The following is an 18,046-nucleotide window of genomic DNA, read 5'->3' on the forward strand; positions in this document are numbered from 1 at the left end:
CCACGAACATTCAACTACCCATAATGGGTTCAATGTGTGCATCCATATCTAAACATGTGCAAATTCGTAAAGAAATTAACAACTCGGGAACTCTTAACTCATTTCGGATTTTAGAAACCAAAATGATGAAAAAAAATATTTCAACTTCTAAAATTTGAACCAAACAAGTATAACATAAGAAGAAAAAACGCAAATCAACTAACAAAGATTTGAGCAAATGTGTACTAATATCTTGTGTAGTAGTTGGAAATATTTGAAATATGATGTGTTCAAGCAGCTAAAGATGAAAAATTACACAAAGTTATGGGATTAAAATTTTGTGGAGTTTGGGTGTTTTTTATGATGAAAAACGAAGATGAATAAGTGAGAGGAGGAGACCGAAACGTTTGACATATTAGCATGGTTTGGATTCTACAATCCGCAATGTATTTCTACTACCAGAACTCAAACAAAATAAAATTGGAAGTTATCGGGTGTGTGTGGGGAAGAATTTAAGCACATGTAATACTTACCCAATGCAATTTGGATACGTCTATTTATTCTTAATATATTTTTCTAATGCTAAAGAGTGTCTTTGAGACATTGGTTAAGAAGACAAAAATAGAAATATTGTAATAACTAATCCAACCACATGTTGACATGTCATTTGTAAGACTGAGATAATGTTGAATTTGGTCATATCCACAATAAACTCGAAATATAAACAACGAAATACAAGCAAATGAACATACCATGAATATATAAAACACCATCAAATACATTATATCTCAAATCGGGCACTGATTGAGTGATCAAAACACAAAAATGTATGTTACCTTCGGGGGGTTGAAGGCCAATTCTCCAAGTGAGGAAGCAACTATAGAGATTTCAAGGCAGTGGATGAGGTGGAAGACGATCAATCAGATAGGAAATTGCAATGGTACAACACCGCTAGAATAAAACTATAACTATAGGAAGTTGATTCTCTTCTTCTCCAATGTCATCAATGCAAACAACATGAGCGAGCGATAATGAAAACATAAACAAGCAAGACGGAAACCAGAAAGATGCACATTAAAAGGGATCAGAAACACATGAAGAAATCTAATGAAAGCACATTGAAACAGATGAGAAATGGTATAAGCGCATGTATAATTCTGGCGACACATATACCCTAATGGAGAGGGTTAGAAAAACAAAATAAGGATCAAAAAGTTTGATCAACCGTTATAAAATGTGTCTTCCATACAACTTTTTCAATTTCAATTTTGGCTTCTCATTTCATGGTAAAATAGTGCATTGGAACGTGGTTTTTTGGTTGCCGCGGGGTTTTGAAACTCGCAACCAAACACACATTAAAACATTGATCTTAAATAGTGATTATAAATCCGAGTCATCAGATTTTGATCAATAATTTATAATATTTTTAACTTATTCATCAAACTTTAAATTTCGGTGGATTCTAGGGTGAGGGGTCAATTAGGTCCCTCACCGGTGGACCACGAAAAAAACACCAATAGATTTATTTAACCGTTTAGATTTGATTAAAATAAAAATAAGAACATCTGAAACATTCCACATTCTATCTAGCCCTTACCCATCTCTCTTACTGTATAACTGCCTTCTTTCAAATGGTACTGCAACTATGAATTTTACCAAGTCCATATCTTCTCTTTCGTCCAAACTACTTTTACGAAAAATGAAAAAACCATATATGGTACAAAGTTGTATCACACACCCACAATCTCAAAGTTATAATAATGGTGTTTCCAACGATATCTTTTTCTTTTGTTTGTCATCCATTTATTGCAAGCTTGAAACTATATTTATTAATCGAATATCTAGTTTTTAGATAACTGAGTTTTTTCCATTAACATAATAACATTAATATGAATGTATAATTATTAAAGGAGGATCAAATTAAGATCCGTCCAAATTATATTGCTCTTCTCAATTCACCAATGACAATTGAATTTACTCCATAACAATGACCTTGAAAAAACGAAAAGAAAAAGTAGTTTCTTCTTAAAAAAAATTAAATCAAAGGAAAAATAAAGATTTCTGAAATTTCACCATTAAACATCAAATTTTTTTGTTTAGGGTTCATAATTTGATCTCATATTTTATGGTTTGAGTGCATGATAATCGGAGGTAAAGAGAGTATCTCATTTTGATAGAAGAATTAGAGTATAACATAAGAGAAAGTCATTTGAGGATAATATTGAATGTGAAAAGTTAGACATGATATCCCGTTTAATTTGAATAAATCTGAACCATCTATTTAATCTATTGATTTTTTTTTCGTGGTCCACCGGTGAGGGACCTAATTGGACCCTCACCCTAGAATTCACCTTAAATTTCATTCGTCCGATTTTAATCAAATACTCTTAACATGCACTATCTGAAAAATGCAGGATTATCCAAGTCCATCCTAAACATACCTTTACTATGCCAAGAAGATATAAGGGCTTACCTTTTCGTTATTCGATTGATGAATAATCATAATTGCTAGTATCATGCTATGTCTATCACCATATAAATCATGTCTTCATAACATGCCTAAGACATACAATTATATGATTTTGAAAGAAGTCGCCGCAATAGTGCAATTCCACTTTCATGCTCTCACTTCTAATGTTTTTTTATGAGACAGTTGAGTATGCTAACTGCTAACTAACATTCAATTTTCAATTGATTCTAATGGCGCCATATACTAATTGAAAATTATGAAAAAAGAAACAATTGATTGTAGATGCCAAATTATGCATACAAGTAGGAAAATGGCCTACCACGCTTGTTAATTAAGATGTATGATAGCACATGCTACACTAATTAATCAATGTTATAACATAAATATATTATAACACCCGTAGTGGCCATCACAAAGGCTAATAGTTTGCTCAAATAATTCTACAATCTAATTGGGCAACATACATCTATACCATCTTTTTGTACCTTTGTTATGAAGGTATATTGAAAAGTATAAATCAATTTCATTAATATTTTTTTTACAAAAAACAATTTCGTTAATTATGTTCATCAATATTTGTAACATCTCATACTACTTTTAAGATTGTTTACTATTCCCAACAAACTAATACATGTCTTTTTTTTAACATATTTTCTCCTTATTCACATGTACATATTAGAGATATAAAAATTAGTTACGTAGATTCTTATATCATCCTTTTTTAGTCATTGTATTTAAACATTTCATATTGTTTTCTCTCAATTATGAGTTCTATCAAGAATTGTGATAGCACATGCTTAGATTTTTTTTGTTTTTTTGTTAAGAAAGACACACATTCCATGAATTTTCAAGTCAAACATGTTAAGTAGTTGTTAACACCAAAAATGAAATATTTGGTCGAACTCATGATTATGTTTTCGACAAGGCAGACGAGTTATTTCGACATGCTGCAAAGTGCAAAGGGATTTCGACCAATAACAAACAGACTTTGACACGCCGTGTTTTCGACAAAGTGATTTAATGTATATTTCATGCACATGGTTAATGATTGATTTTTGTGGGAGAAGCCTTGGTGAAAGAAAGAAATTCTTGGCATAGACATTGTGTGGAGCGTGACTTAGCAAATATTTTCTTATGCAAGCCAATGTCTACACTTTATTACTATGGACTTGAATACTTTAACGTGGACATGGTGTAGCAACAATAACAAGGCAAAGTCGAACATGCGGTGACAAACAAGACTGAAGTGCTTTGAAGATTATTTCCTAGTGTCTTAGTGCATGGAAATTATTTCCTAGTGTCTTAGGAAGTTATAGGAAGTTATTTCTACTTTTAATATAGACCGTAGGATTTAGTGGTAGTTTTCTCTACAAGGTCTATATATAGCAGTTTGTAATAATAACAATGGGTTGGTTTCTTGATTTCTAAAACTCTGCAACACCCACGCCATGGGAGCAAACGGGTTCAGGAGTGTATGGATTGATAGATTCCAACCACCCTCTACATTCCTGCAATTTAATGTAATTGTTCTTGTTTTACTTTCCTTTTTCTTTTGCATTTCTTTTCATCTTTATTCTATTTCTTTTTCTTTTTAACATGCTCACTTGAGCAATTTTCTATCATGTTGTCATGAGACAACTTGTTATTAAAAGATGTTGGATGCATTTCTGACATTAGTGTTCTTAAAGAATGGATGAAGTGTTGATTGTCTTAAACTGCGAGGCTTGAACGATCCCCCTTTAAAAATACATTTGTCACGATCGATATCGATGAACATTTGAAGTTTACGTTACCAAAAATCGGTGTAAACAAATTGGCACACCCGGTGGGACTATTTCAAGTTTTGTGCGACCCAACACTTTATATGCATAAAAAATGGTTTGTTTAAGCCATATTTAAAAATAAAAAATTGTTGTTGAAGCCATTAAAGGAGGACACCAATTGAATTGAATAATCTTATCAAAATGGTTTTGAAAAGTTTTACAAAGATTGAAACTTAAGAGTTTTAGCCTCTAAGAGGCCCCTAATGATTGGTCATGGTCATTTAATCCCTATGACTTACAATCGTTTTGAAAATATTGATATTTCTGGACAAATTGCAAATCAAATTGTGGCTATGAGAGACGGTTTTTAAAACCGTAGTGGAAATGGTTTTTGAGACCATAATTAAAATGGTTTTCCACCATTGATGTTGAAGAAGTATGCATGGATGTAGTGTAGTCATCATTTAGAGACTATTGAAAATGGCAAGTGCTTCTCGTGACAGTAATGAAAAATGCCACAAAAAAAATCCATAACCCCATACTTATGGTTGCTTCAAATTTTCGACCAACAAAATGCAAATTTCACAAAGATTAATATATGTACAGTGGTCGAAGAAGACCATAAGGTGTATGATCATTTTTGGTACTATGTTTCAGAATGTTATTCCTCTCATGTCTTTCGAGAAACAACATTCTAGGGGGCCTGTGTTAACACCAAAAATGAAATATTTGGTCGAACTCATGATTATGTTTTCGACAAGGCAGACGAGTTATTTCGACATGCTGCAAAGTGCAAAGGGATTTCGACCAATAACAAACAGACTTTGACACGCCGTGTTTTCGACAAAGTGATTTAATGTATATTTCATGCACATGGTTAATGATTGATTTTTGTGGGAGAAGCCTTGGTGAAAGAAAGAAATTCTTGGCATAGACATTGTGTGGAGCGTGACTTAGCAAATATTTTCTTATGCAAGCCAATGTCTACACTTTATTACTATGGACTTGAATACTTTAACGTGGACATGGTGTAGCAACAATAACAAGGCAAAGTCGAACATGCGGTGACAAACAAGACTGAAGTGCTTTGAAGATTATTTCCTAGTGTCTTAGTGCATGGAAATTATTTCCTAGTGTCTTAGGAAGTTATAGGAAGTTATTTCTACTTTTAATATAGACCGTAGGATTTAGTGGTAGTTTTCTCTACAAGGTCTATATATAGCAGTTTGTAATAATAACAATGGGTTGGTTTCTTGATTTCTAAAACTCTGCAACACCCACGCCATGGGAGCAAACGGGTTCAGGAGTGTATGGATTGATAGATTCCAACCACCCTCTACATTCCTGCAATTTAATGTAATTGTTCTTGTTTTACTTTCCTTTTTCTTTTGCATTTCTTTTCATCTTTATTCTATTTCTTTTTCTTTTTAACATGCTCACTTGAGCAATTTTCTATCATGTTGTCATGAGACAACTTGTTATTAAAAGATGTTGGATGCATTTCTGACATTAGTGTTCTTAAAGAATGGATGAAGTGTTGATTGTCTTAAACTGCGAGGCTTGAACGATCCCCCTTTAAAAATACATTTGTCACGATCGATATCGATGAACATTTGAAGTTTACGTTACCAAAAATCGGTGTAAACAAATTGGCACACCCGGTGGGACTATTTCAAGTTTTGTGCGACCCAACACTTTATATGCATAAAAAATGGTTTGTTTAAGCCATATTTAAAAATAAAAAATTGTTGTTGAAGCCATTAAAGGAGGACACCAATTGAATTGAATAATCTTATCAAAATGGTTTTGAAAAGTTTTACAAAGATTGAAACTTAAGAGTTTTAGCCTCTAAGAGGCCCCTAATGATTGGTCATGGTCATTTAATCCCTATGACTTACAATCGTTTTGAAAATATTGATATTTCTGGACAAATTGCAAATCAAATTGTGGCTATGAGAGACGGTTTTTAAAACCGTAGTGGAAATGGTTTTTGAGACCATAATTAAAATGGTTTTCCACCATTGATGTTGAAGAAGTATGCATGGATGTAGTGTAGTCATCATTTAGAGACTATTGAAAATGGCAAGTGCTTCTCGTGACAGTAATGAAAAATGCCACAAAAAAAATCCATAACCCCATACTTATGGTTGCTTCAAATTTTCGACCAACAAAATGCAAATTTCACAAAGATTAATATATGTACAGTGGTCGAAGAAGACCATAAGGTGTATGATCATTTTTAGTACTATGTTTCAGAATGTTATTCCTCTCATGTCTTTCGAGAAACAACATTCTAGGGGGCCTGTGTTAACACCAAAAATGAAATATTTGGTCGAACTCATGATTATGTTTTCGACAAGGCAGACGAGTTATTTCGACATGCTGCAAAGTGCAAAGGGATTTCGACCAATAACAAACAGACTTTGACACGCCGTGTTTTCGACAAAGTGATTTAATGTATATTTCATGCACATGGTTAATGATTGATTTTTGTGGGAGAAGCCTTGGTGAAAGAAAGAAATTCTTGGCATAGACATTGTGTGGAGCGTGACTTAGCAAATATTTTCTTATGCAAGCCAATGTCTACACTTTATTACTATGGACTTGAATACTTTAACGTGGACATGGTGTAGCAACAATAACAAGGCAAAGTCGAACATGCGGTGACAAACAAGACTGAAGTGCTTTGAAGATTATTTCCTAGTGTCTTAGTGCATGGAAATTATTTCCTAGTGTCTTAGGAAGTTATAGGAAGTTATTTCTACTTTTAATATAGACCGTAGGATTTAGTGGTAGTTTTCTCTACAAGGTCTATATATAGCAGTTTGTAATAATAACAATGGGTTGGTTTCTTGATTTCTAAAACTCTGCAACACCCACGCCATGGGAGCAAACGGGTTCAGGAGTGTATGGATTGATAGATTCCAACCACCCTCTACATTCCTGCAATTTAATGTAATTGTTCTTGTTTTACTTTCCTTTTTCTTTTGCATTTCTTTTCATCTTTATTCTATTTCTTTTTCTTTTTAACATGCTCACTTGAGCAATTTTCTATCATGTTGTCATGAGACAACTTGTTATTAAAAGATGTTGGATGCATTTCTGACATTAGTGTTCTTAAAGAATGGATGAAGTGTTGATTGTCTTAAACTGCGAGGCTTGAACGATCCCCCTTTAAAAATACATTTGTCACGATCGATATCGATGAACATTTGAAGTTTACGTTACCAAAAATCGGTGTAAACAAATTGGCACACCCGGTGGGACTATTTCAAGTTTTGTGCGACCCAACACTTTATATGCATAAAAAATGGTTTGTTTAAGCCATATTTAAAAATAAAAAATTGTTGTTGAAGCCATTAAAGGAGGACACCAATTGAATTGAATAATCTTATCAAAATGGTTTTGAAAAGTTTTACAAAGATTGAAACTTAAGAGTTTTAGCCTCTAAGAGGCCCCTAATGATTGGTCATGGTCATTTAATCCCTATGACTTACAATCGTTTTGAAAATATTGATATTTCTGGACAAATTGCAAATCAAATTGTGGCTATGAGAGACGGTTTTTAAAACCGTAGTGGAAATGGTTTTTGAGACCATAATTAAAATGGTTTTCCACCATTGATGTTGAAGAAGTATGCATGGATGTAGTGTAGTCATCATTTAGAGACTATTGAAAATGGCAAGTGCTTCTCGTGACAGTAATGAAAAATGCCACAAAAAAAATCCATAACCCCATACTTATGGTTGCTTCAAATTTTCGACCAACAAAATGCAAATTTCACAAAGATTAATATATGTACAGTGGTCGAAGAAGACCATAAGGTGTATGATCATTTTTGGTACTATGTTTCAGAATGTTATTCCTCTCATGTCTTTCGAGAAACAACATTCTAGGGGGCCTGTGTTAACACCAAAAATGAAATATTTGGTCGAACTCATGATTATGTTTTCGACAAGGCAGACGAGTTATTTCGACATGCTGCAAAGTGCAAAGGGATTTCGACCAATAACAAACAGACTTTGACACGCCGTGTTTTCGACAAAGTGATTTAATGTATATTTCATGCACATGGTTAATGATTGATTTTTGTGGGAGAAGCCTTGGTGAAAGAAAGAAATTCTTGGCATAGACATTGTGTGGAGCGTGACTTAGCAAATATTTTCTTATGCAAGCCAATGTCTACACTTTATTACTATGGACTTGAATACTTTAACGTGGACATGGTGTAGCAACAATAACAAGGCAAAGTCGAACATGCGGTGACAAACAAGACTGAAGTGCTTTGAAGATTATTTCCTAGTGTCTTAGTGCATGGAAATTATTTCCTAGTGTCTTAGGAAGTTATAGGAAGTTATTTCTACTTTTAATATAGACCGTAGGATTTAGTGGTAGTTTTCTCTACAAGGTCTATATATAGCAGTTTGTAATAATAACAATGGGTTGGTTTCTTGATTTCTAAAACTCTGCAACACCCACGCCATGGGAGCAAACGGGTTCAGGAGTGTATGGATTGATAGATTCCAACCACCCTCTACATTCCTGCAATTTAATGTAATTGTTCTTGTTTTACTTTCCTTTTTCTTTTGCATTTCTTTTCATCTTTATTCTATTTCTTTTTCTTTTTAACATGCTCACTTGAGCAATTTTCTATCATGTTGTCATGAGACAACTTGTTATTAAAAGATGTTGGATGCATTTCTGACATTAGTGTTCTTAAAGAATGGATGAAGTGTTGATTGTCTTAAACTGCGAGGCTTGAACGATCCCCCTTTAAAAATACATTTGTCACGATCGATATCGATGAACATTTGAAGTTTACGTTACCAAAAATCGGTGTAAACAGTAGTATACCATCTGGTCATTATTATAAGCAAAAATCTATATTTTAAATTCATTTAATTAATGTATATGGTCTTTATTGTAGACTACATACATCATTTAATGAATAAATCTAAAATGTTGATTTTTGCTTATAATACTGACTGGATGGTGTACTAATTAATTCTTGCAATCTCTCCCTCAATTATAAACTCATATTTATGTACAAACTCATTATATCAATGTAAATTTAGTTTATTCATGTGTCTCTTTGCCTATAAGTAAACCATAAGCCAGTCCCGGAACATGAGTTGTACATCGACGAATATCATTCTTCATCGTTGTCGGTACACTTAGGTGTTTTCAGCTTTAGATCTAGAAACTTTTCGTAGTGAGAGAAAGTAATTTTATGTGTGTACACATTAAAAACTCCTACTCCCTCCGTCCCGAATTAATTGAGCCCTTGGCTCATTTCACACTTATTAAGAAAAATGTATAAATAAAGGGGAAAGTGAAATATATTGAATTAGGAATGATGAAAGTAGTATTAATTAGAGTTATAAAGGGGAAAAAGTGGAATATATTGAATTGGGAATGATGAAAGTAGTATTGAAAATTGAAATGACTTAGTTATTTTGGGACATTTTTTTTAATAAATAACTCAGTTAATCCGGGACGGAGGAAGTACTATTTTTTTTTATGTATCATTTTGAATTTGTAAGCTAGTTAACGGCTAATTTTATCAAACACAACAAATTTAATCAACTAGGTTATCCACTATTAGTTATAAACTAACTTATAAGTCATCCACTATAAATTAACTCATCAGTTAACCGCAAGTTTTTACCAAACTTAGCCTTAATGCATGCCTGGTGTCCTATCACCTCCACCCCTAAGGCTTCAATACGCCGCTTCCAAGACATTGATTGGCACACTTGAGCATATATGCAGGTAATTTTGAGAAAGGTAAAACCAAATTGCTGAAAGACAAAAATCAAAACCAAGACATAGATGTGCCGCCCCATTTTATTCCTTTTGGTTTGGCTTTTGTATTATCGATTTGGATTTACCCTTTTCTTTCTTGAAAGTAGTAGAAAACAATGATACTCCCTCCGTCCCGGATTAACCGAGTCATTTACTAAAAAAAAGTGTCCCAAAATAACTGAGTCATTTCAATTTTCAATACTACTTTTATTATTCCCAATTCAATATATTCCACTTTTTCCCCTTTATAACTCTAATTAATACTACTTTCATCATTCTCAATTCAATATATTTCACTTTCCCCTTTATTTATACATTTTTCTTAATAAGTGTGAAATGAGTCAAGGACTCAATTAATTCGGGACGGAGGGAGTAACATATTCCATTATATATATTTATTTACTTATGTAGGTAACCTATAGCTTTTTTTCTGGATAGGAGGAAACCTATAGCTATATGATATAAATTGATAACATCAATGAATTAACTAATTTATACATCCCCTCATCATATGTTTAACGGCCACGGTTATTTTAAATCATTGAACATTTTGTTTGTCTTCAATGTTGATACCGTACACGTGTCTTATATCCTTTATATAGGGTAGATATCATAAGACGTGGGGCTCATCAAAATAGTAAATAAATAAGCTCATGAAAAAATATAAAATGTGGTAGAATGATAGTGAATATTGGAAAATTGATTTTCATTATTATGAACAAATAAAAATCAACTTCTACTACTCCTTCCGTTTCAAAATGAGTGTCGTTTTAGAAGTTTACACACATATTAAGAAATGCAATGATTAAAAGAAAGAGAATGGTTATTTTACCAAATTATCCTTATTAACTATTGATTAGTTTTAAAAATAATACTTTGGAAGTAGTGTGGAGAGTATTAATTGGAGGGTACAATTGAAAAGAAAAAGTTATTATTGCATTGGAAACTGAAAGTGACATTCATTTTGAAACAAATTTTTTTGGCTAAAGCGACACTCATTTTGAAACGGATGGAGTACAATTTTATAAAAGGGGAAATGTTAACTTGTGCTTTTGGGGCATAAGTTAAGAAGACAAATGCAGAAAGTTTTTCTTGAAACTTATGCATTCAATGTCTTAAAAGTTGCAAAAGTTATACTTTCAATATAAAATTTATTTTTAATTTCCTTTTCAAACTCCTTAACTTGTGCCCTAAGGGCATAAGTTAACATGACCCTTATAAAACTAATCACTTTCATGAGAAAGCGTGTTCTGACAACCATTTGCTTTTAACACTTTCGGTTTTCTAGTACCAGAGGATGTTGATCTTTTACATAGAGTTCAAAAGATCATGCATAACAATGTCATGTCTCGAAGGTCCATAAATGTTGTGTTGACGATGATTGATTTTGCCATTTAAAAAGGCCTATCAGCGCAGCTTGTTGCCCGATTGTATTCTATTCAAAAGTAAATAATGGTTTATATATTCTTATTATATATTGTCAGCACTCAGCAGTAAACTTCCAAACAATTAATAAAAAGAAAAATAACCACTTAATTATTTTTAGTTTAATGTTAAACAAGGGGACATGTTATAAAAATGTCACTAATGATCCTACAAACTTCAGTATTAGGGTCTTGAGTAAGTCAAATAGAAGCCTCCTCCTTTTCTTGCAGTAGGACTTTTATTACGAACGTTCAAATTAAGGGGTCCATCACTTTTCTTAATTTAGGAAAAATTTTGTTGGGAAAGTTTGGTTACCAGCTCCTTTTTTCTGACCAATAAAACTAATTAATATCCATTGACTCTTTACATGATATTTTACCATTCCTAGTGAGTCAGACAAATATTATCTATTATTATTTAGGGTTCTATTTGAGGCAGTGTGCTAATTATTTAGAGCACATGTAGCCATGCTGAAAAAATATGTTTGATAACTACAAATTTTGTTTGGTTTTATTTGATTTGTCAAAAAAGACATGCTGAAAAATCAATGCTCTTAGGCTCTGTTTGGTAAAATTAGCTGATAGCTGATAGCTTTTAGCTGATAAGCTAGCTGATAGCTTTTAGCTGATAAGCTAGTTGAAGTGTTTGGTAAAATTAGCTGATAGCTTTTGCTTTGAATAATAAGGGTAAATATGGAAGAAAAAATGAGAAGCTAAAAGCTATAAGCTCAAAAGCTACTTGAAGTAGCTTCTGAAAAATAGCTTATAAGCTCCTGAAATAAGTTATAAGCTCGTTGTACCAAACAGAGCTAAAGTGTTACCAAACAGAGCTTTTTTTGTCAAATGAGCTTATAAGCTAAAAGCTCTTTTTTTGGGTTTACCAAACAGAGCCTTAATTAATTACATATTGTATTTTATTTGGTTTTTACTTTCCTGTGACAATGTTAGCTATCATTATTTTTTTTAAAAAGTCACAATATTTTGTTTTGAAGGAAAAAAAAAGTCACAATGTTGGTTCTAACAGAAGTGATCAATGTGAGGTGTGTATGTGTTCTAAATTTTAGAACATCAAGTATGATTTCTAGTTATAAAAATATGATATATTGAGCTGAAATACTATTTTGTAATTCCTTTTTGATATATTTCTCTATCCTATTATAACCTACTCACAATCTTTTCTCTCTCCAAAAACATAGGGTAGGTGTATTAACTGACTAAGTGAAATTCAATAAATTAATAAATTGTCAAATTTAACCAAATGATCTTTTTGATTAAGTGGGTTTCATATCTTTAGTTATAGAGAGTAAAGTTTTTGAAATAGAAAATGAAAGTAATTCCAAGGGAGACAGAATATAAGGGAATATAGAGACAACGGCGAGTTGATTTTTTCAACGGCAAACTTTAAACTAGCAAACAAAAATTCTCTCGAAGTTCCAAGTATAAGTTAGAAGCATCTTACCTAATTGCAAATTTATATTATAGATTAATATCATTAACTTTTTAATGATGAAACTACTGAGAAACTTCAATTTAACTAGGTGATATAGTCATCTTTTCACACAGCTGCGGGTATTGTTGGCAAAGTGTATTTAAACGACTTATGTTAGTAATCATTAGTATTATACTAGGAATAGATTTCGATCCCTTGACATATAGTCACACTTTAATTACTCCCGCGTCTCATATTAGATGTCTTATTTGAGTTTTACACGGTTATTAAAGAAATTATTAACAATGTTGATTTTAATGGCAAAACATGTACTTCATGATTTTGCTTAATACATTAACTTTTGTTGACCAAATACATTAATTTTTGTTGACCAATTTTTGCTTGTGTATTTTGGAATGGAGGAGTATTAAAACACTCTTATAAATTATAGTTAGTGGAATAATTATAAATAATTGAAATGCAATAAATAAGGGTATGTGAGTGAAAAAAATAATAAATACTCTATTGGTATTATAAAATGAACAAATAATTTAAGACAAGAAAAAAAATAGGCAAGATGACGTCCCCGTGAGCATAGCACAGTTGGCAGGAACATGCATTATTGTATGTAGGGGCCGTGGTTCGAACTCGAACACCCCACTTATTCACCTTGAAAAAGGAGTATTCTAGCCACTAGGCTACTTGACCAAGAAAAAAAAGGAAAGATGACACATATTATGTCAAAATTATAACGAGGAGAATTCTAGCCACTAAACTATGCTAAAATTATAACGAGACACATTATTTTAGAAAAGTTAGATTTTACAAAATTATGGTGACTCATCATGTTTCTGTCAACTTAGCACGAATACAAACATGCACTCTATTTATTTAGCCAAATATTAGTTAACCTAAACATTTAAGACTAAACAAGACATATAATGCACAACAACAAAATGAATTAGTGAGTGCTTGGAGAAATGGTTTGAATCACTATTGTACTTAAGATTTTGGTTCAAATATAACAATAGAAATGCAACAACATTAAAATTCTCGACTAAAATATTTATTCTATTGTGATTTTATTTGACTCGAGTTATGCGTGTGCAGATATACACATAATTTACACACACAAAAAAAAGATCATGTCATCTTCTTTTAAAAAGAATCGTACCTCTAAATTAATGGCAAACAAAATTGGAGCAAAAGGCTCAAATTGTGCCTGCTAATGTGCATAACATGATAGTGGATACTTTAAGAGAGACATGTTCAACATAAACCTTTTAAATCCTTTGTTTCTTCTTATGCTTCTTTGATAAAACTAATAGTTCAATGAAGTGTACCATAAAATAGTTTCACTTATTAAGGGATCTCTACATTATTAAATAATTACATTGTATGGTGAGAGATGCTTCATTCTAAACCGCTAATGGCTAAAAAAAATTCAGCTACCATACAAAAATGATTATCAGAAAGATATCAAAAGATCCTACTATCCCTTCAATATCTCAGGAGACTTCTATTCTATCCCTTCAAATTTTCTAGCTAGTTTTACTATTTATACAAAATAATTATTTTTGAAAGTGAAATTTGGAAATATCATTTGACTATAATCGACCTATTTAAAGTTAAGTTAAATGTCACGTCCAATTAATTATTCAGTGTTTTTTTGACAAAATTAATTAATTATTCAATGTTGGTAATTTATTTTATGGTTGAAAGGGATCACTGTTTTTTAAGGTCACTTTCTTAGATATTATTGTTCAATAACATAGTAACATGGTAGTGAAAGTGGCTGAAAAAGCAAATCAACTAACGTGAATAAGACTTGTTGTCTGATAAATTTGATTTCTACTTTTCTTGTTCCCGCTTTTACTGCTCAGTTTTGCTTCCCCGCGCTAGACCTTTTTTTTATTTTTACATTTTTTTTTTAATTCGGTATCCGACCAAACGACACAGTTTAAATCAAGTAATCAAATTCCACCTTCCATTTGTCGGAGGCCCATTTAAAACCAGAGCAAATTTCAGTTTGGATTAACCCATCAAAATTGACACCAGAAGAAAATTAAACCTAAACTTTAAGATGAGCACACTTCAAAATTTAAAATCAAACCAAACCATCGGACCAACCTGAATGAATTATTTTTACCAAATTAATTAAAAACATGATTGATCTCTATGTGCTTAGCTCACTTGATAAGGAATAATGCATAATGTAGGTAGGGGTTGGTGTTTGAACCCAGACACCCACTTATTCACCTTTAAGGTGAATTTCTCTAATCGTTAGGCTACTTGAAGGAGAAAAAAAAAAACACTATTGTACTGACCCCTTATAATGTGAATTATATATACAATTATTAATAGAAAATGCACTCAAAATATTTTTTTAGTACATGGAAATATTATAGTGATTTGGTCTCATATATTAATAACCAAAATAACCGTTTTCAAACATAAAAGTTACAAAGACTGTTTCAAAATAGATAAAGAGCACAGTGTACTAGGATTTATTTAAGGCTTTTTATGCTTTTATGAGCGAGCACTTGTTCTCAAATTCCTAGTAAGAAAGCAAACCACAGTAGCCAACAGTGACTTAGACTAGTTCTTATAAAAGACCTTGTACCTCCACCCAAATTCTCCTAACTCATTTTCCTTTTCCTTCTCTCCCACTCACACTCTCTCTTTCCCTTCCCTCCATTCTTTCAAAAAAGCAAATATTTACATAAACTTTCATCTTCATAGTTGAAATCATGGACAATCAATCTAACTCTCTTCTTAATTGGGCTTACTTCTGCCAAGGAAAGGTACTTATAATCTTCAACCTTCAACTATTTCCATTCATAATGTTTACTTTACTTTTATGAAGCACTGATACGAACACGGACACCGGACACGACACAGACACTGACATGCTGACACTGCTAATAATTTGAGAAAATTACATAATTCAGTGTAATTATATGTATCGGCATCGTGTCGGTGTCGGACATGACACGTATCCGACAGCAGGACACACGTCTAATCCGAAGAGTGTCCGTGGTTCATAATCTATGCAATTTGAGGACTAATAATTCTTTATTGTTATGCAGTCAATGGAGGATTTGAGGCAATCACTTCTATACACAACTTTGGAGCTTGAACAAACAAGAGTAGCAGCACAAGAAGAACTCACAAAAAAAGATGAGCAACTAATGAACCTTAAAGATCTAATCAACAACATCATTAGAGAAAGAGATGAAGCACAAGACAAATGTCAAAGACTTCTCTTGGAAAAGCTAGTTTTCCATCAACAACAAAATGCTCCACTTTCTGGAGTTTCAAGCATTGAAGATGAACAAATTACAAGAAAAGGAATTGACTCAAACAATGGTTTTTCTTTGTCTTCATCAGATTGTGAAGAAAGCATTGTTTCTTCACCAGTTATTGATCAATCAATGATTGAAGTACTAACACCAAATAGACCACTACCTGAAAAAGGTAAACTTTTGCAGGCAGTGATGAAAGCTGGTCCTCTTCTTCAAACTCTTCTTCTTGCAGGACCACTTCCTCAATGGAAACACCCTCCTCCACCTCTTGAGTCTTTTGAGATCCCACCTGTCTCTATACCTAGGATCCTCCATCAAGATTCAATTTTTAGTAGCAATATTGATACTACTAATGCTAATTCTCACTGTGGAAGAGTAAATAGGAAAAGGGTATTTTTTGATGACTCTAATTCTCCTAATGAGAATAAGTACCAAAGGGTTGTACTTCATTGATTTCTACTTTGTCAGATTTATCTAAGTAGTTTTTAATTTAGTAAATATTTGGATCGACAACGAGTTTGAGAAAATTACGGTGAATTACTGTGATTTTGACTAAAGTTACCGTTTGAAACTTAGCAAAATCAGGGCGTCAGTGTAACATTGTCAGACTAACTGTGATTCCAAATATTTTCAAGATAATAGGATTTTTAAGGTTAGTGGACTGATGTGATTTAGCATATGTATAGCGTTTTTTGATCGGTAGGAATTGAACTCGGTACTTTGGAGTCCGGAGTTTACGACAGTCAGATATATTGCACACCAACCAGCTGCGCTAGACTCGGGTGGTAGTGGTATGTTTGTTTTAGGAGACAAAGTTATGTGGATTTAACTCATTGAAAGAAGGAGATGATGAAGAAAAAACACAAACTTTGCTTGATTTAGGAAATTTTAGGGTGAAGAATTTGTGTCCTCTTCACATTCTACTTTTGCTTTTTGATGCAAAAGAAGATTTGATTTTGTCTAAAATTATTGTGTAAGAAAGATACTATAGTCCAGCAAGCATGTGATGATTTGAGTTTGTGTGTTGTGTTTGTGAGTGAGATTGATGTATAGGATCACATCATGAAGAATTAAGAGAAAATTGGGTGTGGAGTGGTTGAATTGGGAGGTTAGTGTGACCAACAACCAAAAAGTTGAGTTAAGGTCTTTGAGCTATGCTTGTTGGTTTGGGGTGGACCCAAAAGTTTAGAATCAGTATCAATTACTGGTGTGATCTATGATTATGTTATATACTTTTGTTAGATAAGTTATGATTATTCAGGTCTTATCTTTTGTTTTTTTACATTAACAAAATATTGATCTCTCTTTCCTTTTGTGTTGCTCATTCTGTAATTTATCTAAACCAATTTTTTGGTATCTGATTCCACTCAAGTTGTTTTTAATTTTTAGTGTCTATTTGGTTATGCAATTTTTTTTTTTAATTTGAATAAATTGATTATGAGCTTTTTTGAGAGAAAAATTGCTTATGAGTTTGTTTAATATAAAGTGGTTTAGGTTTAAAAATTGATTAAAAAATAAATTTGACCTTTTGAGAATAAAAGTCAATTGTAGATATGACAGGTACAAATTTTAACTTTAAATTAAAATCAATTATGGAGAAAAAAATCAATTTAGATTATTCAAACTTATCATAATTAATTTTACATATTTAGAATCAATTTTATTTGCTTTTAAAGTGGAGAATGATACATTTGTTCTTTCATAAACACTCAACAAATATTTCTTCCAGTAGAAGAGTAGATAATGTTAACTAAATCATGTTCAATAAAAGCATGTGAATAAAAAAGAATATAAAAAACAGGATTCCACAGACAAATGAAACATGCTACATTATGATTAAAAAAAGTTGTCAAATTATATTATCCTAAAAA

At 32.2% G+C, this 18,046-nt stretch overlaps 1 protein-coding gene and 1 long non-coding RNA gene across 2 annotated transcripts; both read left to right on the plus strand.

Moving 5' to 3' along the window:
• Nucleotides 1-3,324: 3,324 nt before the first annotated feature.
• On the plus strand, nt 3,325-8,784 carry LOC146950083 (uncharacterized). The gene is made up of 2 exons (XR_015027428.1): nt 3,325-5,568; nt 6,469-8,784. It is a non-coding gene; the product is annotated as an uncharacterized LOC146950083 (long non-coding RNA).
• Nucleotides 8,785-15,511: 6,727 nt separating this feature from the next.
• On the plus strand, nt 15,512-17,531 carry LOC146950084 (uncharacterized). The gene is made up of 2 exons (XM_085746046.1): nt 15,512-15,674; nt 15,960-17,531. Exons 1-2 carry the CDS (start codon nt 15,621-15,623, stop codon nt 16,626-16,628), a joined length of 723 nt encoding a protein of 240 aa, XP_085602172.1. The 5' UTR covers nt 15,512-15,620; the 3' UTR covers nt 16,629-17,531.
• The last annotated feature ends 515 nt before the right edge of the window (nt 17,532-18,046 follow it).

Source organism: Medicago sativa, chromosome 2 (assembly GCF_051527215.1).
Source record: "Medicago sativa cultivar Bolivia chromosome 2, Bolivia_mono, whole genome shotgun sequence".
In the NCBI taxonomy this organism is placed as follows: Eukaryota; Viridiplantae; Streptophyta; class Magnoliopsida; order Fabales; family Fabaceae; genus Medicago; species Medicago sativa.

Bases quoted from the DNA above. Each gene is read 5' to 3' on its own strand.
- LOC146950084 (XM_085746046.1), top strand. From the start codon at position 15,621: ATGGACAATCAATCTAACTCTCTTCTTAATTGGGCTTACTTCTGCCAA. The intron at 15,675-15,959 runs GTACTTATAATC...ATTGTTATGCAG, and splicing joins CTTACTTCTGCCAAGGAAAG to TCAATGGAGGATTTGAGGCA.